The sequence below is a fragment of the Acinonyx jubatus genome, chromosome B4, assembly GCF_027475565.1.
Source record: "Acinonyx jubatus isolate Ajub_Pintada_27869175 chromosome B4, VMU_Ajub_asm_v1.0, whole genome shotgun sequence".
NCBI lineage: Eukaryota > Metazoa > Chordata > Mammalia > Carnivora > Felidae > Acinonyx > Acinonyx jubatus.
In genome coordinates this window covers 41,635,253-41,660,924 of record NC_069387.1, presented here as the reverse complement: position 1 = coordinate 41,660,924, position 25,672 = coordinate 41,635,253, and the positions used below count along the sequence as shown (strand labels likewise).

At 39.4% G+C, this 25,672-nt stretch overlaps 1 protein-coding gene across 1 annotated transcript; it reads left to right on the top strand.

Moving 5' to 3' along the window:
- Positions 1-12,575: 12,575 nt before the first annotated feature.
- Positions 12,576-22,319, top strand: LOC106965328 (C-type lectin domain family 4 member D). Its single transcript, XM_015061345.3, has 6 exons — positions 12,576-12,855; positions 14,547-14,636; positions 17,343-17,447; positions 18,604-18,755; positions 20,041-20,156; positions 20,437-22,319. Exons 1-6 carry the CDS (start codon positions 12,831-12,833, stop codon positions 20,585-20,587), a joined length of 639 nt encoding a protein of 212 aa, XP_014916831.1. The 5' UTR covers positions 12,576-12,830; the 3' UTR covers positions 20,588-22,319.
- The last annotated feature ends 3,353 nt before the right edge of the window (positions 22,320-25,672 follow it).

Genomic DNA, 25,672 nt, shown 5'->3' with positions numbered 1-25,672 from the left:
TATTTGCTTAGATCCCATTAGGTATTTTATTTTTTTTTAATGTTTATTTATTTTGAGAATGAGAGAGAACGAGTGGGTGTGCGAAAGCAGGGGAAGGACAGAGAGAGAGAGGAGAGAGAGAATCCCAAGCAGGATCCGTGCTGTCAGCGCAGAGCCCAATGTGGGGTGCCACCTCCGGAACCGTGAGATCATGACCTGAGCCAAAATCAAGAGTCAGACCCTTAGCTAACTGAGCCACCCAGCTGCCCCACCGTAAGTTATTTTAACTCAAGCTGCGTGTTAATTTGCTTCCTAATTGAACTTTAGTTTCTCATATAGCTCCCCCCACTCCCGGCATTGCCAATTGCTTTTTCTTGGATAACCTATTTCTTTTATGCCCTTATTTTTCAACCCTTCTAACTAATGTGTCTCTTACACGGCACTCAGCTTTAATTTGGTTTTCTCAGCGCCTTTCTTCTCCTGCCCCATAGTGGACCCGTTCCTCTTCTCAGTAACCACCCAAGGACTTCCCTGGCTGACTCTCCTGGTTACAGCTACTGTTTCTTGTATACTGCGTCTTTCTCTTTGTTGCCGTGGGTATGTCTCTTTGTCTGCCAACTTAAATGTGCAAATCACTGCACATTTTTAAGTAAAAATAAATCTGCTTCTGAGACTCTGGTGCCCAGCCTGGCGGGTAGGAAATTCGGTCTCCGTCGTGTTGGGCCTTCGTTCCCCCCACTGCAATTACAGGAAGATCCAAGAAGCTTATGTGTTGTCCAGTAAAAGAGAGAGGGACTCTTGATCTTCAGTGCATCTTCAGTGGGGTCACCAATTCTTGTCCCAATGTTCCAGCCTGTGTGGGATCTGGGTGGTGGATGGCATCAGATTTTCTGTGACAACAGTCCAGTTTCTCTGGATGAACTCAACCGTTATTCTTCTCTGAGGTCTATCCACTTTGGAGATCTTTGTCAGGAGGCAGTGTCTAAGTTCTCAGGGTTACTGGAATTTGACTTTTGTTCATGTCAAAGTCTTTGAAAATCTTCCTAAGACTCTACCTCTTTATGTGCTTTTTAATTTTTTTTTTAATGTTTTGTTTATTTTTGAGACAGAGAGAGACAGAGCATAAGCAGGGGAGGGGCAGAGAGAGAGGGAGACACAGAATCCGAAGCAGGCTCCAGGCTCTGAGCTGTCAGCACACAGCCCGACGCGGGGCTCGAACTCACAGAACACGAGATCATGACCTGAGCTGAGGTCGGCCCGTTAACCGACTGAGCCACCCAGGTGCCCCTTTATGTGCCCTTTAGATTAATCACTCCAAGTATCACCATCTTCCGAAAAACAAAGGGGAAAAGGGATAGTGTTCGTTACGAGGAACTTTTTCTTTATGGCCCCGTAGCACAAACCTTCCCTGAGGTGAGAAAACAGGCCTGCTGGCCGATGAAGGTATAATTTCATTTATTTCTAGCAAACCAGTTACAGTGATAAGAAGTCACACCTCAGCTTCATTTCTTTCTTTTGAGGAGATCTGTATTTTGTTTTTCTCTCTGGAAGAGTGTAGGTTCCTTTCTTAATACTTTGAGTCTGTGAGCGTGAGTTTGTCATGTTTATCTTCTCCCTTTCATAACATTATCTTAGAACAAGGAAGGAGAGAAATATCTTGTAAAATACCGAGTCTCTGTCACATTCGAAAGGGACCCTGTGTCATCTAATTGGTGAGTCATTTACTGACTATGCAACCTCATATTGTTCTCTGAATCTCCCGGCACGTGGTGGGAAAATGGTGGGGCAGACAACTCCTACTCACCTTCTAAGTCATTCCTTCCTTACTTCTCATCCCTACGCCAGCCCCAGACTGGGTTATGTCCTCCCATTTTTCTTCTTTACGATCCAGGAATTCTTCTTGGGCAATATTCATTAAATATATAAGTATTTGTTGAAAATGATTTTCTGTAAGGCAAGGTCAACACTAGAAAGGCAGGTAATTTGGACCTATTTTGCCCACTGCCTTTTCCCCAGGGCCTGGGGAAAGTTCCTGGTACATAACAGGCACATTGTGGAATTAGTGAAAGGAGTAGAGGCTTTCTAAATATTTGCACCTAGGGGCGCCTGGGTGGCTCAGTTGGTTAAGCATCAGACTCTTCTGTGTGTGTGTGTGTGTGTGTGTGTGTGTGTGTGTGTGTGTATTTAATATTGGTTTTTTAGAGAGGGGGGCTGAAGGAGAGAGAGAGAGAGAATCCCAAGCAGGCTGTCAACTCAGAGCCTGCCACATGGGGCTCCAACCTCCAAAACTGTGAGATCATGACCTGAGCGGAAATCAAGAGTCAGAGACTTAACCGACTGAGCCACCCAGGGGCCCCAAGAGTGGGACTCTTTGTTTCTGCTCCGATCATGATCTTACACTTTTTAAAATCGAACCCCCCGAGACGGGCTCCATGTTCACAGCCTGGAGCCTGCTTGGGATTCTCTCTCTCTCCCTCTCGCTCTGCCCCTCCCCTGCTCTCTCTCTTTCTTTCTCAAAATAAGTAAATAAACTTAAAAAAAAAAAAAGATTTGCGACTAAGCAAGTGATTCATTTTTATTTCCATCTCCTTCCTGGTTTCTTCCTGAGGGATTTCCCTGGTACGTTTATTTCCTATATATCGTTTTCAGGTTCCATCTTTAGGATGAGTCCAAAAACGTTGAAGGCAACGAACTGTTTCTTTGCTAAGTTTTGACACAAGATTTGAGGCTGAAATGTCCGCACTGCCAGCACAGACCGGGACGCGGGGCTCGAACTCACGAACCATGAGATCATGACCTGAGCCAAAGTCAAGAGTCGGTCAGCTTAACTGACTGAATCACCCGGGCACCCCTATTTTGATTTCTTTTTTGACTCATTGGCTAAAACATTATTTTATGGTATGTGAAGTATACCACAATAAAATGATAATGATAATTTCTTTAAATGAAATGGACTATATTCCGCAATCAAAAGACGTACAGTGGCTCAATGAATAATAATTTAAAAACTAGGGGCGCCTGGGTGGCTCAGTCGGTTGAGCAGCTGACTTCGGCTCAGGTCATGATCTCTCAGTCCGTGAGTTCGAGCCCCGCGTCGGGCTCTGTGCTGACAGCTCGGAGCCTGGAGCCTGTTTCGGATTCTGTGTCTCCCTCTTTCTGCCCCTCCCCCGTTCATGTTCTGTCTCTCTCTGTCTCAAGGATAAATAAGCATTAAAAAAAAAATTAAAAAAAAAAACCAAAAAACAAAAAAACTATATGCTGCGTGTAGCATGTAGTATGTATGTATACAGGAGCATATTGTTTAACCTCATACATTTGTGAACTTTTCAGTTTTTGTCTTGCAATTGATTTCTAGATTTATGCCAATGTGGTCAGAAAAGATGCTTAATATGATTTCAATCGCTTAAATTTATTAAGACTTGTTTTGTAGTCTAACATATGCTCTCTCCTGAAGAATTTTCCATGCACACGTGAGAAGAATGTGTATTATGTTGTTCTTGGGTGGAGTGTTTTGCAAAATGTGTGTTAGCTCCGTGTGTCATTTAAGTCCAGTGTCTCCTTACTCATTTTCTGTCTGGGTGATCAATCTGTTGTTGCAAGTGGGGCGCTGAAGTCTCCTCCTATTATTGTATTGCTGTTTCCGGAAGTTTGTGTGTACCCTTTGGCCAATATCTCCCCATTCCCCCCCTTCCCAGCCCCTGGTAACCATCACCCAACTCTCTCTGTTCCTCAGTTTGTCATTTTTTTTTTTTATTCCATAAACAAGTGATATCATACAGTATTTATCTTTCTCTGCCTGACCTGTTTCATTTAGCCTAATGCCCTCAACGTCCATCCAAGGGGTTCCAAATGGCAAGATTTTCTTCTTTCTCATGTTTAAATAATATTCCATTGTATGTGTATACCGTATCTTCCTTATCCATTCGTCCACTGACGGACAGTTAGGTGGTTTCCATATCTGGGCTATTGTAGTAATGCTGCAAGGAATATAGTAATGCAGATATCCCTAACGATATCCTAATTTCAATGTCTTTAGATATAAAACCAGAAGCGGTTTTGCTGGGTCATGTGGTAGGTCTATTTTTAACGTTTTGGGGAACCTCCATTCTATTTTCCATAGCGGCATCACCAATTTGCATTCTTACCAACAGTGCACTAGGGTTCCCTTTTCTCCAAATCCTTCTCGACACCGGATGTCTCTTGTCTTCTTGATATAATTGTTTTACCAGGTGTGAGGTGATATTTCATTGTGCTTTTGATTTGCATTTTCCTGATGATTAGTGATGTCAAGCACCTTTTCTCGTGCCTGCTGGCCATTTATCTGTCTTCTTTGGAAACTGTCTATTCACTTCTGCCCATTTTTAAGTCTGGTTGTTAGGGTTGGTTTGTTTGTTTGCTTGTTTTTGTTATTGAGTTGTAGTAATTCTTTATACACTTTAGATATTAATTCCTTATATGTGATTTATAAATATTTTCTTCCATTCTGTAGGTTACCTTTTCATTTTATTAACAAATGTTTTTGCACGTCTGGAAAAAAAAATCTTTTTTAAAAAGCAGAAAGCAGGGGTACCTGGATGGCTCAGTCGGTTAACTGGCCAACACTTGATCTTGGCTCAGGCCATGAGCTCGTGGTTCCTGAGTTCAAGCCCCACATGAGCCTCTGTGCCGTGGTGTGGAACCTGCTTGGGATTCTCTCTCTGACCCTTCTCCACTCCATTGTGTTCTCTCTCTCTCTCTCTCTCTCTCTCCCTCCCTCTCAAAATAAAGAAATAAACTTAAGGAAAAAAGCAGAAAGCTTTTAAGTTTGATGTAGTCCCACTTATTTATCTTTAATTTTGCTGCTGTGCTCTTGCTCTGATAGCCAGAAAATCATTGCTGACACCAATGTCAAGTTTTATCCCTATGTTTTTTTTCTAGGAGTTTTATATTTTCAGGTCTTTTTAAAGTCTTTAATCCATTGGGGCACCTGGGTGGCTTAGTTAAGTGTCTGACTTCGGCTCAGGTCACGATCTCAGTTCTTGAGTTCGAGCCCTGCGTCAGGCTCTGTGCTGACAGCTTGGAGCCTGGAGCCTGCCTCGGATTCTGTGTCTCCCTCTCTCTCTGCCCCTCCCCTGCTTGCTCTCTGTCTCTCTTTCTTGAAAGTAACTAAACGTTAAAATTTTTCTTTTAAGTCTCTAATCCATTTTGATTTCATTTTTATTAGTGGTGTAAGTTAAGGGTAAGAACCACATTCTCCCACATGTGGTTATATTTTCCCGACACCATTTTGAAAGGACTATTCCGTCTCTGTTGACTATTCTTGGCTCCCTTGTGAAACATTTGTTGACCGTATATGCAAGAGTTCTGGGCTTCCAATTCTGCTCCATTGATATGTGTGTCTATTTTTATCCCAATACCACTATTTTCATTACTATAACTTTGTAGTATAATTTGAAATCAGGGAGCGTGTTGCTCTGGTTTTGTTCTTTTTTTCTCAGGATTGCTTTGGCTCTTTAGGGCCTTTTGTAGTGTCATACGAATTTTATTATTGTCTTTTCTATTTTTGTAGAAAATGTCATTGGAATTTTGATAGGGATTGCATTGAATCTATAGATGGCTTTCAGTAGACTAGACATTTTAACAATATCAATTATCCGGATCCGTGAATACAAAGTATCTTTCCATTTGTTTGTGTCCTTAATTTTTTTCATCAAAGTCTTGTAGTTTTCAGTGTATGGGCATTTTACTTCCTTGATTAGATTTATTCCTAAGTGTTTCAGTGGTTTTGATGCTATTGCGAATGGAATTGTTTTCTTTGTTCCTTTTTCAGATGTTTTACTGGTATTGTATAGAAATAAAATCGTTTTCTGTATGATAATTGTGTGTGCGGCAACTTTTTTGAATTTGTTGATTAGTTCTAGAAGTTTCTTGATGGAATTCTTAGGATATTTTGTATATAGGATCCTATATACAATCAAAAGCAGTTTTACTTCTTTTATCCCTTACATCCCAGGGATAATTCCCATTTAATCAGGGTGAATGATCTTTTTAATGTTCTGCTGAATTTGGTTTGCCATATTTTGTTAAGCATTTTTGTATCTATATGCATCAGGGATAATGATCCATAATTTTCTTTTCTTATAGTATTCTCATCTGGCTGTGGTATCAGAATACTGCTATCATAATATAAGTTTGGTAGTATTTCCTCCTTTTCAATTTTTTGGAAAAGTTTCAAGATTGCCATTAACTCTTTAAATATTTGGAAGAGTTCACCAGTGAAGCCATTTGGTCCTTGGCTTTTCTTTGTTGACAGGTTTCTCATTACTGTTTCAATCTCTTTACTGACCTTGGTCTGTTCAGATTTTCTATTTCTTCATGTTTCTAGGAATGTATTTCTTCCAGGTTATCCACTTTGTTGGTGTATAATTGTTCATAGTAGTCTCTCATGATCCTTTGTATTTCTGTGGTATCAGCTATAGTATCTCCTCTTTAATTTCTTGTTTCATTTATTTGAGTACTCTGTGTTACTCTAAAAGTTTGTCAACCTTTTAAAAAAATTTTTTTTAAATGTTTATTTATTTTTGAGAGACAGACTGTGAGTGGGGGAGGGGCAGAGAGCGAGGGAGACACAGAATCTGAAGCAGGCTCCAGGCTCCAAGCTCTCAGCACAGAACCGGATATGGGGCTTGAACTCACGAACTGTGAGATCATGACCTGAACTGAAGTCCGATGTTTAACCGACTTAGCCACCCAGGCGCTCTGTCAACTTTTTTAATCTTTTAAAAAATCAGCTCTTAGTTTCAATGATCTTTTGTATTTTCAGTCAGTCTTTATTTCATGTATTTATCTGGTCTTTGTTAATTCCTTTCTTCTGCTAATTTGGGTTCAGTTTGTTCTTTTTCTAGCTCCCTTGAGGTATAAAGTGAGGTGTTTGAGCTATTTCTTGTTTCTTGAGGTAGAAGCTTGAATCACTATAAACTTCCTTCTTAGAACTGCTTTTGCAGTCTCCCATAGGTTTTGATGTGTTGTGCTTTCATTTTCATTTATTTAAAAATGTTTTTTGATTTCCCTTTTGATTTCTGTGTTAAACCATTCAGGACCATGATGTTTAATCTCCACATATTTATGTTTTTTTCCAGCTTTCCTCTTGTTACTGGTTTCTAGTTTCATTGTGATTGGAAAAGATACTTGGTGTGATTTCAATCTTAAATTTGCTTAGCTTGTTTTGTGACTGTCATGTGATCTATCCTGGAAAATATTCCATTTGCACTTGAGAAGAATGTGTATTCTACTGTTATTGGATGGGATATTCTGGAGACGTCTGTTGGGTTCATTTGGTCTAAAGTTTGTTTCAGGTCCATTGTTTCCTTACTTGATTTTCTGTCTCAATGATCTATTTGCTGTTGGAAGTGAGGTATTGAGATCCCCTACTATTTTGTATTGTTTCCTATTTCTCTCTTTAGGTTTGTTTAGATTTTCTTGAAACATGGATGCTCTAATGTTAAGTGCGTATATATTTATGTTTGTTTTATCTTCTTGATGTATTGACCCTTTATCATCATATAATAACTGTCTTTGTCTCTTGTTACCATTTTTGGCTTAAAGTTTATTTTGTCTTCTGTTAGGAAAGATTTATGTTTTTGCTTGCATGGAGTGTCTTTGCCATCCTTCACTTTGAATCTCTGTATATCTTTTGAGCAGAGGGGAGTCTCTTGTAGCCAGCATATAGTTGGGTCTTGGGTTTTGTTGTTGTTGTTTTTTAAACCATCCAGTCATTCTATGCCTTTGATTGGAGAATTCGTTCCATTAATATTAAAGTCATTATTGATAGGCAAGAACTTGCTAATTATATCTGATTAATTGTTCTCTGGCTGTTTGGTCATTCCATTTTATTTTATTTTTTTCTTCCTTTCTTACTGTCTTCCTTCGCAAATCAGTGATTTTCAGTAGTGGTACGCTTTGTTTCCTCTCTCTGTATCTTAGTGTATTTATTTTAGAGTTTTACTTTATGGTTCCCATGAGGTTTACAGAAAACATCTTGTGGAGGTAACAGTCTATTTTATGCTGATAACAATTGAACTCTGCTTGCCTGCCAACTCCATCTTTTACTCTCCCCCTTTTTATATTTTTGATGTCCCATTTACATTTTTATTGTGTCACCATCCATTAACAAGTTAAGTTATAGCTATTTTTTTTAATGTTTATTTACTTTTGAGACAGAGAGAGAGAGACAGAGCGTGAGCAAGGGAGGGGCAGAGAGAGAGGGAGACACAGAATCCGAAGCAGGCTCCAGGCTCTGAGCTGTCAGCACAGAGCCCCCATGGGGCTCCAACTCACAAGCCTTGAGATCGTGACCTGAGCCGAAGTCGGACGCTTAACCGACTCAGCCACCTGGGTGCCCTTGGAGTTTTGTCTTGTTCTTCATTTTCCTTGGCTCTGCATTGGTTTCTGGTGGTCTTTTCTACCAGTCTTGGAGGAGTGGTATCATGTAGGAGATGAACTTTATTGGTTAGCCTAACCCTGGCTCTTGATTGTCCTTCAAGCCTTTGTGATTGTCCCAGTTGTCTTTTTTGTTCTTAGTGGGTCCCAGTCATGGAGAGTGTACCAAGACCTGTCAGTGTCTCAAAAGGGAGGATCTCACTCAGCGCCTAGATCCAAGCCAGTTGGAAGCTGGACCTTAAGCAGTAGCTTTGAAAGTATGCAAGTAGTTTTCTTTCATGGAAAGACTGGAAGCTAGTTGTTTCTCTTCACTGTCTCTGTGCTGAGCCCTGGGGGGATAGCCATGCAAGTCCTCAAGAGTCCCTCAAGAACTGTTTTTTTGCGGGGTCCCTGGGCGGCTCATTTCGTTGGGCATCTGACTTCAACTTAGGTCATGATCTCTTGGTTTGTGAGTTTGAGCCTGGCATTGGGCTCTCTACTGTCAGCACCAAGCCTGCTTTGGATCCTCTGTCTCTTGCTCTCTGCCCCTCCCCTCTTCTCTCTCTCTCTCTCTCACTCTCTCTCTGTCTCTTAAAAATACGTGAATATAAAAAAATAAGAAATTAAAAAAAACCTGTTTCTTTGCTACAGTCTTGTGAGTCCCCTCGATACAAACCCCATTCACTTTCAGAGATAAGTATTTTGGGGGCTTATCCCTCATGTAACAGTCTTAAAAGCTGGGGTGGTAGATATTGGGTCCAAACTCTTTGCTCCTTAGAGAGAGACTGAGAGTTGTGAGTTCCCTCCTGATTGTGTGTTGCTATGCCAGCGGTGGGGTTTATGGTGAGCGTGTGTCTCAGCTTTCCTACCCATTTTGGTTTTTTCTCACTTGCCTGATGTGCAGGGGTCACTCATCTTTCTGGATTTCTTTCAGAGGGATTTATTCCACAGGTAGCTATAGATTTGGTGTTTCCATAGAGGAAGTTTCAGGAACCACCCGTGCCACCATTTTGGATGGGAACCCGATAATGATGTTCATGCCATTTACTTGTGACATCAGTTTTAGTCTCTACTTTTCATATGTTTTTTTTTTTTTTGCAACCAGGTGTCTCCCCCAGAAATACTGTGCCTCTACTATCTTTCTGGCTAGCGTTATATAACTCACTGGCTTCATCTGTTAATGTTATTCCAAAACCATGTGGTCCTTATTTTTTCAATCAGTAAGCCCATGTTGGAGTTTTACCTTTTAGGATATAAATGAGTCAATGCTGTGAGTTCTTTCGCTTAGTTTTACTGACTAATTCATAGTTTTGCAGCACACTATGAACCCTCTATCTACTCAGCTACTTTGTACTGATGAACTCTTGGTTTCCCTTTTTACCTGGCTATTAAATATAACAACAGGTGCACACTGGTCCATCCTGTTGTTGGTAAAGAGTTGACTTTTTTCCCAGGATTACTTGTCTTACCATTTCTGGTATCTATTATTTAGTCTTACAAACAAAGCAAGGAGATACCTGTGCTTAGAAATGTATACATTATTGGGGCGCCTGGGTGGCGCAGTCGGTTGAGCGTCCGACTTCAGCCAGGTCACGATCTCGCGGTCCATGGGTTCGAGCCCCGCGTCGGGCTCTGGGCTGATGGCTCAGAGCCTGGAGCCTGTTTCCGATTCTGTGTCTCCCTCTCTCTCTGCCCCTCCCCTGTTCATGCTCTGTCTCTCTCTGTCCCAAAAAATAAATAAAAAACGTTGAAAAAAAAAAAAAAGAAATGTATACATTCTTACAAGAAGAAACAAACATATATATTAATGTACACATCATAATAAAACCTTTGTCTACCAAAATCAATTAAAAATAAACAAAGCTGTGGAGAAAAACAATTAAAAATAAACAAGGCGATCATATTTATTCATATTTTGTATTACAAATGTAAATGATTTCCTTTTGGATCATTGTGAATTCATAAACTTTTATACATTCAGGTAGTTCTAATTAACCATCATAATAAAAATATATTTATATAGAAGTTGTTTAAACTTGTCCTTAGAATCCTTGCAAGTGAACTGCTTTATCTTTTTTAAAAAATTATTTTAATTTAATTTTGTTTTAGAGAGTGTGAGAGAGCACAAGTGGGGGAGAGGGCTAACAGGAGAGAGAGAGAGAGAGAGAGAGAGAGAGAGAGAGAGAGAGAATCCCAAGCAGGCTCCATGCTGAGCATGGCTCCCAACATGGGGCTTGATCCCATGACCCTGGGATCATGACCTGAGCTGATACCAAGAGTTGGATGCCCAACTGACTGAGCCACCCAGGTGTCCCAAATTCTTTACCTTTTAATAGAGTTTTTCTGTGATAAAGATTGTATCTTTCCCACAGGAATTCACACTTCCTCTTTCTTTGCCATAAAAACCGTGCTTTGTCTCATGTAGGAAAATCTTGGAGATTAATCGAGCTCTATTATCTCTTTCCCAACTCCAAAGCAAAGGTTAATACAGCATTTGCTCATTTTCATGTTGTCTTTTCATGATCTTAACTATATGGTGGACACAACTTTTCATTTGGCTCAGGAAACTTTCTAAAACAGACTATCTCTCATGTGTTTGAAATCATGTTTGTTTTCTGGAAGCACAGAATATGCCAGGTGCACTTTATTTTTTCCTGCCCTAGGTGGGATTTATATATCTTTTAAGACTCCTAGGTCCTTTAAAACATTTTCAAATGTTTTTTTATTTTTGAGAGAGAGAGACAGAGTGTGAATGGGGCAGGGGCAGAGAGAGAGGGAGAGAGAGAGAGGGAGACACAGAATCTGAAGCAGGTTCCAGGCTCTGAGTTGTCAGCACAGAGACCGACAGGGGGCTCTAACTCACAAACAGGGAGATCATGACCTGAGCCGAAATCGGACACTTAACCCACTGAGCTACCCAGGTGCCCCACTAGACTTCTAGATAATTTTGATAAAGAACACATATTGGGATGCCTGGGTGGCTCAGTTGGTTAAGCATCCAACTCCTGATCTCAGCTCAGGTCATGATCTCATGGTTCATGGGTTTGAGCCCCATGTTGGGCTCTGCACTGACAGCACAGAGCATGCTTGGGATTCTCTCTCTCCCTCTCTCTCTGCCCCTACCCTGATCACACACATGTGTGCTCTCTCTCTCTCAAAATAAATAAACAAACTTTTAAAAAAAGAACACATATTACTTTAGACAAAGATCTAGTTTCTAGGGTTGCTCGTGAGAATTTGTGGGTAGGTAATGTTGTTGCTCTGGGAATACTTTTGGTTATGACAGTGTTGAAAAATGTGTTGTCAAATTTATAATTTTACTTCCTTCACTCCCAACTTAACATAGCAAAGTAGTCTTTCATTCAAGATCACTAAATATATATGTATATGTATATGTATATGTGTATGTGTATGTATATGTATATGTATATGTATATGTATATGTATATGTATATGTACATATACTTAAAGTAATATTGTAGCTTAAGGAAGAATGCAGGTGGATGGCCATATTTTGGAAGCTAGAATTTAAGAAAGATCTCTAAGTTGCTAGATACTTGTTTTTGTGATCTCAGGCTGTTGTAACAAAATACCATAGGTTGGTGGCTTAAACGACAGACATTTATTTTGGACAGTTCTAGAGGCTGGAACATTTGAGATCGTGATGCTGCAGCATGGGTGGGAGGGGACCTAAACATTCAGTCCATGACAGTACTGTAAATGAAGCCAGGGACCCTGATAGTGTCTCTGTCACAGAATGTTACATTTCCTTTTCCTTTGCCTTAACAAGCTTATTTTCTGTCATCTAGGAAGATTCGGGGAATTAATCAACAGCTCCACCATTCCTTCCTCAAATTCAAAATAGAAGTTCCTGTGTCTTTACATACAGCACACATGCACTGTGTACATGAGAAGCTTTAACTCATTCCACACATTGTCTTTTGCCATCCTGTACACAACTAACTGAGCTCAGAGAACGTCTTAGGGGAGAATCTACCTCAAACATGTAACTGACTTTGAAAAAGAAAAAAGATGAGGGAATGTTTATTAAATTTTTATAAGACATAATAATGATTCTTTTTGGGGCATTACTAAACATTTTGTGTGAATGAATAAAAACAAATTGAGTAATTTCACGTGACATGCTGATAGTGATCTCAACATACTTCTGGAAATTTCTACTGACTGTTTTTGGGTGTTGCTTTCCCAATTTCCTTTTGTCTTTGCTCTGTGTCCCAGAGTGAATCAAAGGAAGCCCGTCTTTGAAAAGACTTCTTTTGCCTTATTTTTTATACAGGGAGCTTTCTGATCTTATTTGGAATAAGTAAGATTAATGTTCACTCTGAAGTATTTCTGAGGGTATACTCCCTTACTCACAGGACTACACCCTTGTGGAAAAATACAAGAGGTTTCTGGTTCTCCCAACCACTAGACAACAAGAGAGTTAATACACAATGAGCCAAGAACCTCAAAATAAACGTGAGTACATTCTCTTCTTTCAATTTGAAAGAGACAAATGTGATTATGACTAAGATTTTTTTAAGTTTATTTATTTTGAGAGAGAGATAGAGAGCAAGTGAGGGGGGCAGAGAGGGGGGAGAGAGAGAGAATCCCAAGCAGGCTCTGTGCTGTTAGCACAGAGCCCAATGAGGGACTCAAACTCATAAGCCATGAGATCGTGACCTGAGCCGAGATCAGGAATCGGACATTTAAACCACTGAGCCACCCAGGCGCCCCATAATTAGGACTAGGATTTAAAAATACAAATTAACAAAATTATAGTTATGAAGATTGAAGATGAGGAGGAGGAGGACATTAAAGGAAATGACAATGACTTTGGTGAAGAGGAAGGTCATAGATAGATTCGATTATGTTGTGAAGGGAAGCTTCTTTATGAAATGCAAACTGGGCCAAAAGAGGAGGCAAAGTATACAAAAGAAAAATAAGATGGGAAGAAAGAGAGCAATTCGGGAAGATTCTTTTAAAGGCAAGAGGAAGAGGGAAGATCTACAAAACACGATGACCAAGGCTCACAGTTTACCTGGGGGCTCTGCCGTTATCCCCTTTTATGCTGCACTTAAGTGTCACAATGTATTTGCTTTACAAGAATATTGAGTAATATTTTTGAGAAAGAGAACAAATGCAGAAATACATAATTTAAAAATTAATGTTTTGCTTCACCTCATCAACCCAAGCATGGCAAACTTCAATGGGAGCACAGAGTATACTGGTCTTGAAATTTTTTATGTAACAACACATCTTGAAGACTTTTTCCGTTGATACTTACTGATGTATATGATTATTTTAATCGCTGTGCAGAATTCCATCATAGAGACTCGCCATAATTTAGAATCTGCACTAATACACAAGCAAGTGTTGGTTTCTGGTTCTGGTACTGCAATGAATATCCTTTCCTATAAATAAGTTCAGTTATTTTCATACGACAGATCTCTAGGATTGAAATTGTCGCGGCAAATGTAATGCATTTAAAAACTGATAAAGGCTGCTAACTTGGTCTGTCTGAAGGCTTTCTAATTTATATTTCATCAGTTGCATTTATTTCCTCACCAAGAGAGTTAATTTTCCCCCCAACCCTACCAACACTGCATATTTTTTTGTTTTCCTTTAAAACTCTCATTTGTGAAAAAGTATATCATTGTATTTTAGTTTACATTTCTTTGAACATCCTTTTTTTGCTTAATGGCCATTTATAATTTCAGAAAATTAAGTTTTCAGCAAATATCCGGATCTGGTTTTTCCTTAGTTTTTGAATTGACTTTTGAAATTCTCTACACAGCGTAGACAATAATATTGTGACAAAATTTTCTTTCGTATGGTGCTTGTGTCTTAACATTATTCATGTTATATAGATGTTTAAACTTTTATGGACATAATTGACATTATCAATTTTTTATTATTTGGGGGTTTTGTGTCTTGCTTATAAAAAGCCCTTCCTATTAAAAAAAATATTTATATTTTTATGCATGTATGTGTGTATCAGTAAGCTCTAAAACTGACTTATTCAGGAGGAAATCTTTAAGCTCTCTGCTAGATCTAAAATATTTTGGATGATCTCATGTTTAGCTTGCTCCTCAGTAGAGTATTTTCCTTAGTTCTTAGTTCTTGTGGCTGAGAAGACAATCTATTTATCTTTCTTTTTGTCCCTGTAGAAGAAGGCCAGCCTTCCCACCTGATCCCTTGGGCCATTGCTATTTTTTTCATCTCACTCCTCACTGCTTGTTTTATTGCAAATTGTTTGGGTAAGTTATTACCAAAAGTGGAACTCTTTGTGAATTATTTTCTCAACTAAACTTCATAAAGTTGCTCTAAGCCTTTTGTTATCTTGATTTTCCTCCAACATTTCAATTCATAATGTTTTTCAAGGTCTTGAATTTAAAATCCAGAGCTCTGTACTTAACCTTCTATTCTTGATGGTGCTGTCTTGTGTAAGGGAACAAAATATGGAAGTTAGAGTCCCTTTTCTATACGTATGAAGGGTGGTGACTATAGTAAATCATACCCCATTTTTACTGAGATTACTAAGGGCTGCATGTTGTCAGTAAAGAGTAACCAGCAAAAACCCAACTTTCTGATGGACCGTAGTCTGGCATTTTTTTTTTTTTTAATTTTTTGATGTTTATTTATTTACGAGAGAGAGAGGGCATGAACAAGGGAGGGGCAGAGAGTTGGAGACGCAGAATCCAAAGCAGGCTCCAGGCTCCGAGCTGTCAGCACGGAGCCCAACGTGGGGCTCGAACTCATGAACCGTGAGATCATGACCTGAGCTGAAGTCTGTCGCTTAACCGACTGAGCCACCCAGGTGCCTCTTTGAAACGAAGAACAATGAAAGATTTGTTCTTTCTAATAGCAAGACCATGCGTAAAGTTACTATAATTACACTAATATAGCATAGGTGCAAGTATGGATGAATAGACCAGAGGAAAGATAAAGAGAGCTTAGTTACAGATCCTGCCTATATGAATCTCTATATAAAACAGAAGGGGATATTGCCGTTATAGGGAAAGGACAGATTTGTTCAGTTAATGTGCTAGAGGACCATTGATCATCCTTATTCAAAAAATGAAATCAGTCTCCTGTTTTATACCTTGTACAAAACCAACGCAAGGTGGATTATTGGCCAAAATGTGAAAAGCAAATCGATAATCCTTTTTAGAAGATACATGGAGAATATGTTCATATCCTCAAGGCCGGGAATAATTTCTTTTTTTTTTTTTAATTTTTCTTAACGTTTATTTATTTTTGAGACAAAGAGAGACAGAGCATGAACGGGGGAGGGTCAGAGAGAGAGGGAGACACAGAATCTGAAGCAGGCCCCGGGCTCTGAGCTGTCAGCACAGAGCCCGACCCGGGGCTCGAACTCACAGACTGTGAGATCATGACCCGAGCTGAAGTCGGACACTCAACTGACTGAGCCACCCAGGCGCCGCAAGACCGGGAATAATTTCTTGAACAAGTCATAAAGTGTGCTAGCCAGTGAAGAAACTGTTGACCAATTAGACTATATTAAAGTAAAAATTACTCTACAACAAAAACACCAAGAAATAAAACAGCCATTGGAGACGGTGTTTTTAATGTATAAAAAAAATGGATAAAAAAATTTAGTGGACAGTATATATAAACAATCCTTTCAACCCAATAGGAAAAAATACTGACAATACAGCAGAAAAATAGGCAAAATTTCTATACAGCCGTTATAGAAAAGAAAGCCTGAAATGTCTAATGAACACATAAAAAAGGTCAAGTTTGGGGGGAATGCAAATTCAACTCACAGTGAGGTACCTTTGCAAATATACCAGGATGGCAACAATGGAAAGGTCTGGCACTATTGACTATTGATGGTGTGGAGGGACTGGACCTCCAATGAATTGCTGCTAGTGGGAGCATAGAACAGTACAACCACTTTGGAAAAGTCTGCCACTATCATAGTTGGCAATATGCATATCCTATTACCAGCAATTCCGCTCCTAGGCATGTAGCATCCTACAGAAAGACATGCTTATGTGCTCTAGGATGCATGGTCAAAAACTCTCCAAGTGGTACGTACAGTTCACAGGAGTCAACACGGGAAGCGATGCAAATATTTACCAGAAGACGAATATCTAAATACATTTTAGTGCATTAAGACAACAGATCACTTTATAGCAGTCAAAATTGATCGATTATAGTTGTGTGTAGCAATATGGACAAATTTCAGAAGTTAACACTGAGCGAATGGCCGAAGGAAAAGAATGCATATTTTAGGATTTGATTTATATAAAGCTCAAAAGCAGGCAAATCTAATCTGTATGGTTTAGGGATATGTCATTAAGGGGTACGATTGGGAGGCAAAGTACAAGGCGATTACTTTAAAAGTGGCATAGTTACCTTTAAGAGACTGAAAGTGGGTTGTATGTGGGATGTGACTCATAAATCTTAGCAGGACGATCCCTGTGTTTACTAAATATCGCCGTCCTAACACAGGTTGTGAGAAAAAACAGAGGCTTGCAGGACTACTGCCATAAAGCACAGAATGGATAATGTGCTAATAAAAAAAATAATTTTAGGGGCGCCTGGGTGGCTCAGTCGGTTAAGCGTCCGACTTCGGCTCAGGTCATGATCTCACGGTCCATGAGTTCGAGCCCCGCGTTGGGCTCTGTGCCGACAGCTCAGAGCCTGGAGCCTGCTTCGGATTCTGTGTCTCCCTCTCTCTCTGACCCTCCCCCGTTCATGCTCTGTCTCTCTCTGTCTCAAAAATAGATAAACATTAAAAAAAAATTAAAAAAAATTTTTTTTTGCAACTCCTTTCAACCAGTTCACCCAGAGCTGGAACAAAGGAGCTGCCTAGGAAGAAAAGGGATAGTTACCTTAACTCTTAGGGGAAAAGAAAGGTCAGAGTGACCAGCCCCATTTCCCTACTTCAGTGGTTTTACAGGAAAAGAAAACTAACTTGTTTTCCCCCTTGACAGTGACTCATTACAGCTTTCTACACTGCAGGAGACGCATGGGAATGTTCAAGTTACCAGAGTATTACACGAAGATAACATGCACCAAAGAGGAATCAAAACTGAAAGGTACAGATAGCAAAGGACATAGGAGAATTTCTGTCTTACTTCCATTTCTATTCAGGTTCATAATCTGATTTAAATTTTTTTAAATGTTTATTTTATAAATAAAGGGGAGGGGCACCTGGGTGGCTCAGTCGGTTGAGCAGCCGACTTCGGCTCAGGTCACGATCTCGAGGTCCGTGGGTTCGAGCCCCGTGTCGGGCTCTGTGCTGACAGCTCAGAGCCTGGAGCCTGCTTCGGATTCTGTGTCTCCCTCTCTCTCTGCCCCTCCCCCATTCTTGCTCTGTCTCTCTCTGTCTCAAAAATAAATAAACATTCAAAAAAATTTATAAATAAAGGGGAGAAGGGGGGAGGAGCAGACAGAGACAGAGACACAGAATCTGAAGCAGGCTCCAGGCTCTGAGCTGTCAGCACAGAGCCCGATGTGGGGCTTGAACTCACAAGTGGTGAGATCATGACCTGAGCTGAAGTCAGACGCTCATCCGACTGAGCCACCCTGGCGCCCCTCATAATCGGATTTAAAGGAATCAGTAATAAACCAGGAGAGATTAAAAAACATGGGCATCTGGTGCAAGAATGAACATCAATAAATAGAAACAGATTTCTCACGACTGTGGTCAGTTGAATAACTGAAGAATATAACAATACATTTAGGGTCCATTTTTGGCATCCAAAACATAACATTAACTTAATTCCATTTTCTTTTGATTCAGACATATCTTAAAGACTGTTTCCTTCTAGAATATACAGCTTTGCTGAAGGGACTTTATCTCTTTTATCATTCTAGAATTTGTAAAATCTCATCTGGGAAAATGGGGAAATGCTTGACAGTTATAGTAGGTTCTCTGCTCCCTTTACATATAATTTCCTACAAAAGGCTTTATTCTAGAAGATACATGTAGGGACATGGAAAAATGATGATGTCTTCTAAGAGAATATCTTCTAATTTTCTCACAGTCACGATGTGATTCAGACAGTTTTGTTTAGAGAATATTTAGAATGTAGTTTTCAGGATTTTTTTTTTAAAAGGGGAATAGGATGATTTTGGTAATCATGGTATTATTTCCCAAAATGTGAACTGCATAGTTAGCAGAAAAGTTATGCAATCTGTTACAGATGATAGGCTCCTTGTAAGTAATTTTCATGTCAATTTCCTCACGAGGAAGCACCTGGAATTGCTGTCCTACTGGTTGGAGATCCTTCCAGGACAGTTGCTATTTACCTCTGAATGACAACAAGACATGGGCAAAGAGCGAGAGGAACTGCACGGACATGGGGGCTCATCTGGTCACCATCACCTCAGAAGCTGAGCAAGTATGTTGGGAGGCTCACATCAGTCTCTCTGCTGGTTTGAATCTCTTGGCATAGACAGGAATTTCTTTGCTCTGTCTCTGTGCCTTTGCTTTGTCTGTTTCCTCTTTCTTCCTTATTTTTCTTCATCTGGCCAACTTCTGTTCTCCCCAGATTTGATTAATGTATTATTTCCTCCAGAAGGTGACCCTGACCATCTTCCCTACTCCATCCTCCCTGTTCCCGTTTGGAGATACTTCCGTGGTACTTTGTGTATTGCGTGATCATGGCTCTTGCTTCGCTAGTGTTAACTGGGAGGTTACCTGTTCGCTGCCCCATCTCTTCCAATGACTCTGACTTTGTAGAGGGCTGGGGCCATGCTTTCCTCACCTCTGCATCTCCAAAGTCTTGTGCAGCGCTAGGCACACTGGATAGGACCTGATACATGTTTGGTGAGTAAGTGAATACGTGAATGGTTAATCATGACTGAGTAAGTGAATACGTGAATGGTTAATCATGACTGAGATAGCTTCTCAGGATAAAGCATAGGAAAAATAATTCAGCTGTCTGGTTGTAGTTCTAAATAAAAAACAATTCTTAAGTTTTATTCAGTTTTTTTTTTTAAACCAATTTATTTCGTCATAGAATATACTTCCAGGGATGTACCGTAACTCCTAATCTACTCTTTTCTTTGTGAAGGGGCTTTCCTGGAGAATTCTGTTCCAATGGCTTTGCAATCTACAGGTTCATTGACTCTTTGAATAAAATGGAACTTAATTTAATATGCAAGCCATTGAAGAGACAGTTTTATTTTTTTATTTTTATTTTTTCAATATATGACATTTATTGTCAAATTGGTTGCCATACAACACCCAGTGCTCATCCCAAAAGGTGCCCTCCTCGATACCCGTCCCCCACCCTCCCCTCCCTCCCACCCCCCCATCAACCCTCAGTGTGTTCTCAGTTTTTAAGAGGAAGAGACGATTTTAAAAACAAAAGTTAAAAAAAAATCCGATCCTACTAAGCATTGTGCTAAGTGATTTGCAAGTATGATCTCACTTACTCTTCACGGTAATTCTTTGAAGTCATCCACTTTTGGAGATGAGAAATCTTGAGTTCGGAGGGGTATAAGCACTTATGACATTACATGATATATGGCAGAGGCAGGATTGAAAGGGGATTTGTCCGCTGACAGTGCTTCTGTGCTTAGCTAGTAGTAATCCATCTGACCTTTCCCCACGTTCCCTAACATAACAGCTACCAAATGATAAATGCCAATATACTTACCAAAGTTTACCTTTTTATGCAGAACTTTATTGTTCAATTTTTGGATAGACGGTTTTCATATTTCCTGGGACTTACAGATGAGGACCATGAAGGCCAGTGGTCCTGGGTGGACAAGACACCATTTGACCCACATACTGTGTAAGTATATTGACTGGGGTGAAAACTTTCTAGGCAAAGACAAGAAGATAGCAAGGAGAGTTCATTTGCCCCGAGGCATACCGATGTAGAAATGCCTGCTCAGAGAGGACCGTTATGTATTGAGCAACCTCTCTACTAATAAATGACTATATTTCTATTAGAGAGTGCAGCTCTACATTTTTCACCAGAGGCGTTTTCTCTACGTGTCTTCTGATCTACACACACACACACCCACACAAATACAAATATAAAGATATACATATATATTTTTTCATTTTAGATTCTGGCATGAGGGTGAACCCAACAACTATAAACAGAATGAAAATTGTGTTATCCTTGTTAATGTCCAAGACAAATGGGCTTGGAATGACTTTCCTTGTAACTTTGAGAGAAGAAGAATTTGCAAGTTACCTGGAACAACATTCAACTAGAAACCTCCAAAGGAGTCCTTATGATGGCAACAGAAAAGGGGAACCAATTAGACCAGGGCAGAATGTACCTGCACCATTGGAGCAGAGAAAACATGCTGAGAAAATAGAACATTTTTCAGTTACGATGGCCTTACTTTTGTTTTATTCATTCAAGACAATGTGCTTTTGTGTGGTTTGGTGGCCAGAATCATCTTTTCTGTGAGAATCCATTTTCATGAACTTTGCTTTCTTGATAGTGTATCAAAGTATTTCCTTTTCGATTGGTGTGCATTGATTATATGTCAAACAGAATGGCTCAAATGAGGTGATCTCTTGGTCATTGTTCTCCTCCGCTCAAATTCTTAGCTCTTAAAATTCAAAGGCAGGGTATTCCAACTGATAGAGGCATGCCACTTTTTTTTTAATATGACAAACCCTTTGAAGTTTTTAAACAACATTCTTATTGTTCAATGTCTCGTTCCCAGACTTTTTAATAGTATCAGTCATTAGATTGACACTCCATGAGCAAAATATTTTCTGAACGGGAGTGTAGTTCTGAATCGTAGTATTGCCAAGATGGAAAAAAAAGAAAGTCTATCTACCTTTAAAAACATTTTCTTCTTACTCTACCTTAAATGTCTTCCCAAAGCAGGGAGTCCCAAGTTGACTTAGTTTCTTTTCAAGCGGATAAATCCCTCATAGGCCACCTTAACCAAACTGCCTTCAACTCTGTAGCTGAAGAAACTGAACCCACGGGAAGGCAAAGAGCTCACCTGGAACATTGCTAGGTCATGAAGAGAAACAGGACTGTGGCCCAGAACTACTTTTCATGGGCGGCAAACTGTGTTGCCTTCGGTATTACAGGAAAGTTACTGGGGTGACTTGGCCTCTTGACTAATGGATGAAAGTTCTAGCATTGTATTCGTGTTTCTACATTTTTAATTTGAGTCAGGAAAAAAAAATCATATTTTCAGCCCATTTATGTTAGCATGTCTTTTTAGAGCTATAAAGCTAGAGTTCAAACTAGAAGGGAAGTCCTTGTCTTAACAACATGACATGACACTTTTATGATATCACTAGTGTTAACTGTGGAGCAGTGCTATCCAAAATACGGTGGTCTTTCTTAAAATTCTCAATTTGCTGATGTTTCCTGAATCGAAGCTAAACAATTCCAAGCAGTGGCTTTTTTTTGAAGTTGATTTTATTTTGAGAGAGAGAGAGAAAGAGTGAGCATGAGCAGGGGAGGGGCAGAGAGGGAGGGAGAGAGAGAGAGAGCATCCCAAGTGGGGTCTGTTCTCTTGGCACAGAGCTCCATATGGGGCTCCATCTCACAAACGCGAGATCATGACCTGAGCCAAAGTCAAGAGTCAGATGCTCAACCACTCAACTGATTCGGCCATCCAGGCCAAGCAACGGCTTTTTAACCTCACTGCCTTAAAGCTATTTTTGAAAACAGCATTTATTTTGTAAATTACTTAGTGATTTTCTGCGTTAGGAAGATTAGTATTTGATTGATTGTGTGTGTGTGTGTGTGTGTGTGTCTGCATTTAAAGCTGATACTTTTAACTGAAGGAGTGCTAATGATTTTAATTGTTCGCCATTCACTAGTTACATAGCACAAAATCTACAAAACTTGTGGAAATAATTTTATGTATATGCTAAAAGGCTTTGTGTAGTTAACATCATCCACTTTCTCTACCGTATATAGGTAGAGATTCAGTTGCCAATAAAATGTGATCTCTATGTGATTTTATACATCTGTGTCAGCATCTATATCCTTAATCTCTTTTCTCGCAGTCTGATCATTTTTCATTACCTCCGTGGTGACCACCACAGACCATCGTTCTTACCCGGATTATTGCAATGGCCCTCTGACTGGTCTCCCTATTTCCACCCTCGGGCCCTTTCAATCTATTCCTAACTCTCATGACACTTGTATTCCTCATAATTTCTTTAAGACACCTGATAGTAATTTCATAAAAATAAGTGCAAATTTTTTAGGGCATTGTGGTAGTCTTAGAAATTTGAAACACTTAAAAAATTTAAATATTGGTTTTGTGTTTGCTGTATATGTGTGTGTGTGTGTGTGTGTGTGCCACACACACACACACACACCTCAAACAGTAAAAATGTAAATAAAAGTATCAGTTAAATCTTCCACCCCGAACTTCAGTCCCTTAAATGCCTCTTCAGAGTAGATATGATTATGTTTCTTATATGTATTTCCATGTATGTTTATATGTGTTATATAAATATATATACATACACAACCTACTGTTTTTATACTAATAGCAACATTATCTACATTGCCTTAAACATCTTACAATTTTTTCCCCACAAATCTAAGGGGTTTTTGTTTGTTCGTCTGTTTTCATCATGACAAGTGTATTCTTTGATCCCCGTCACCTATTTCCTCCTTTTCCCCACCCACCACCCCTCTGGTAACCATCAGTTTGTTCTCTATAGTTAAAGAGTCTGTTTCTTGGTTTGTCTCTCTTTTTTTCCTTTGTTCCTTTGTTTTGTTTCTTAAATTCCACCTATGAGTGAGATCACGTGGTATTCGTCTTTCTCTGTCTTATTTCGCTTGGCATTATACTCTGTAGCTCCATCCATGTTGCAAATGGCAAGATTTCATTGTTTTTTTTTTTTATGATGGAATAATATTCTGTTGTGTATACACGGCTTCTTTAAGCTTCCGTAATTTGGCTATTGTAGATAATGCTGCTATATACATTCGATGCATTTATTCCTTTGAATTAGTATTTTTCCACCCTTGGAGTAAATACCTCATAGTGCAATTACTGGATCGTAGGGTAGTTCTATTTTTAACTTTTTGAGGAACCTCCATATTTCTTCCACAGCGGCTGTACCAGTTTCCATTTCCCCTAATGAATACAGGAGCGTTCCTTTTTCTCCACATCCTCCCCAACACTTGTTTCTTGTGTTTTTTTATTTTAGCCATTCTCACAGGTATGAGGTGGTATCCCATTGTGGTTTTGATTTGCATTTCCCTGATGCTCAGTGATGTTGAGCATCTTTTCATGTGTCTGTTAGCCATCTGGATGCCTTTGGAGAAATGTTTGTTCACGTCTTCTGCCCATTTTTATTTTATTTTATTTTCAATGTTTATTTATTTTGAGAGAGAGAGAGCAACATGAATAGAGTAGGGGCAGAGATAGAGGGAGACACAGAATCTGAAGCAGGCTTCAGGCTCCGAGCTGTCAGCACAGAGCCTGATGCAGGGCTCAATCCCACAAACCATGAGATCATGACCTGAGCCGAAGTCAGACGCTTATCTGACTGAGCTACCCAAGCGCCCATTCTTCCCATTTTTAAATTGTTTATTTGGTTTTGGGGGGAAAATATCTTGCATTTTTTACTTAAAAATATAGTTTGGAAAATGATTTATACCTTGCCCCATATAAGTAAATAGTGTTTCATTATATTGGTATATCATAATCTGAGATAACTTTTGCGTGACAAAATATTTCCTTTATACAATAAAAATCAACAAAACTACATATTGTCACATATATCTAAGAGGAAAGAACACTTTAAGGAAAACTAATATAGATAAACCTTGGTTTGCGAGCATAATTCATTCCAGAAACATGCTTGTAATCCAAAGCACTTGTATATCAAAGTGAATTTCCCCATAAGAAATCATGGAAACTCAGATGATTCATCCCACAACCCCAAACTATTCATATAAAAATGATTGCAATACTGTAATATAATACAAAGTAACAAAGAAAATATACAATATAAAGAAAAATAAACAAATTAACCTGCCCTTACCTTTGAAAACCTTCGTGGCTGGTGTGAGGGAGACAAGAGAAGGAGGGTTATTGTGTAGGGTGACTTTCACTATCATTAATGGAATCACTGCTATCTATTGGCTCAATGAAATCTTCTGCATCGGGGCCATTGTATACACTCGCACGGATGTTGACTTCGGTACAGTATTGATAAACTCTTGTCACATGCTGTATTTAATGTAACTGGCAGTAAGGCAGCAGAGGAAAGGGTCTATATTGGCAGACAGCCTGACCTAGAATGAAGCAAAGCATTCCTAAGTTTACTTTTGTATAGAAAAGCAGAGGACTGTCCATAGGTGCTTTGAAGTGACAAAAAATACACTAGTGCCTATTGTGGGCATCTTCCAACATTCTGAAAAATCACTGATTTTTCTGCCAAACACCACAGTCTGAGCCTGAGCATCTGAACATGGGAGATGAACACCCACAATCCCAGAGAGAGAGAGAGAGAGAGAAGAACCATTGGCTCAGTTGTGATCATATGACATTCGGTGTCACATACTACTTGTGTTGCAAGACATTGAAGACATTGCTCTTTTATCAAGTTAATATTTATTAGAAATGTTTGCTCGTCTTGCGGAACACTTGCAGAACAAGTTACTCGCAATCCAAGGTTTTACTACGTATTATATTCACTTACCCAGTTGAATTTTCCATCTAATGATTACACATTAATTTCAGTGTATGAATTTTGTGTGGTGCCGTGTGCAAGAAGTGTGGTTATTCAAGGTACCAAGATATTTAAATATTCTTGAATAACCATATCAGCATTGATTAAAATATTATGCACGTAGTGGATAGGCTTGAGATAGAAAGTTGTCATGCTGAATGTTCTCTTAGAACAATTTAGCTATTGGACCCTGGCCCTAGCTGAGCACTAGCCACAAATCCAAGTGAGATTCAGTTATCCAGTGGAGCCATTTGCAACAGCGTGGATGGAACTAGAGTGTATAATGCTAAGGGAAATAAGTCAGTCAAAGACAAATATATGATTTCACTCATATGTGACATTTAAGAAACAAAACAGATGACCATAGGGGAAGGGAAGCAAAAATAACAGAAAAACAGAGGAGTCAAACCGTAAGAGACTCTTAAATACAGAGAACAAACTGAGGGTTGCTGGCGGGGTATTGGGGGTGGATGGGCTAAGTGGGTGATGGGCATTCAGGAGGACACTTGTTGGGATGAGCACTGGATATTATATGTAACTGATGAATCATTAAATTCTATTCTTGAAATCATTATTACACTGTATGGTAACTAACTTGGATTTAAATAAAAAAAAAGA

What these genes read in the sequence shown, in the direction of transcription:
- LOC106965328 (XM_015061345.3), top strand. Translation starts at nt 12,831, where the DNA reads ATGAGCCAAGAACCTCAAAATAAAC. An exon ending in AGAGGAATCAAAACTGAAAG is followed by an intron (nt 17,448 to 18,603) that starts GTACAGATAGCA and finishes TTTCCTCACGAG; the next exon opens with GAAGCACCTGGAATTGCTGT. An exon ending in CCATTTGACCCACATACTGT is followed by an intron (nt 20,157 to 20,436) that starts GTAAGTATATTG and finishes TTTTCATTTTAG; the next exon opens with ATTCTGGCATGAGGGTGAAC.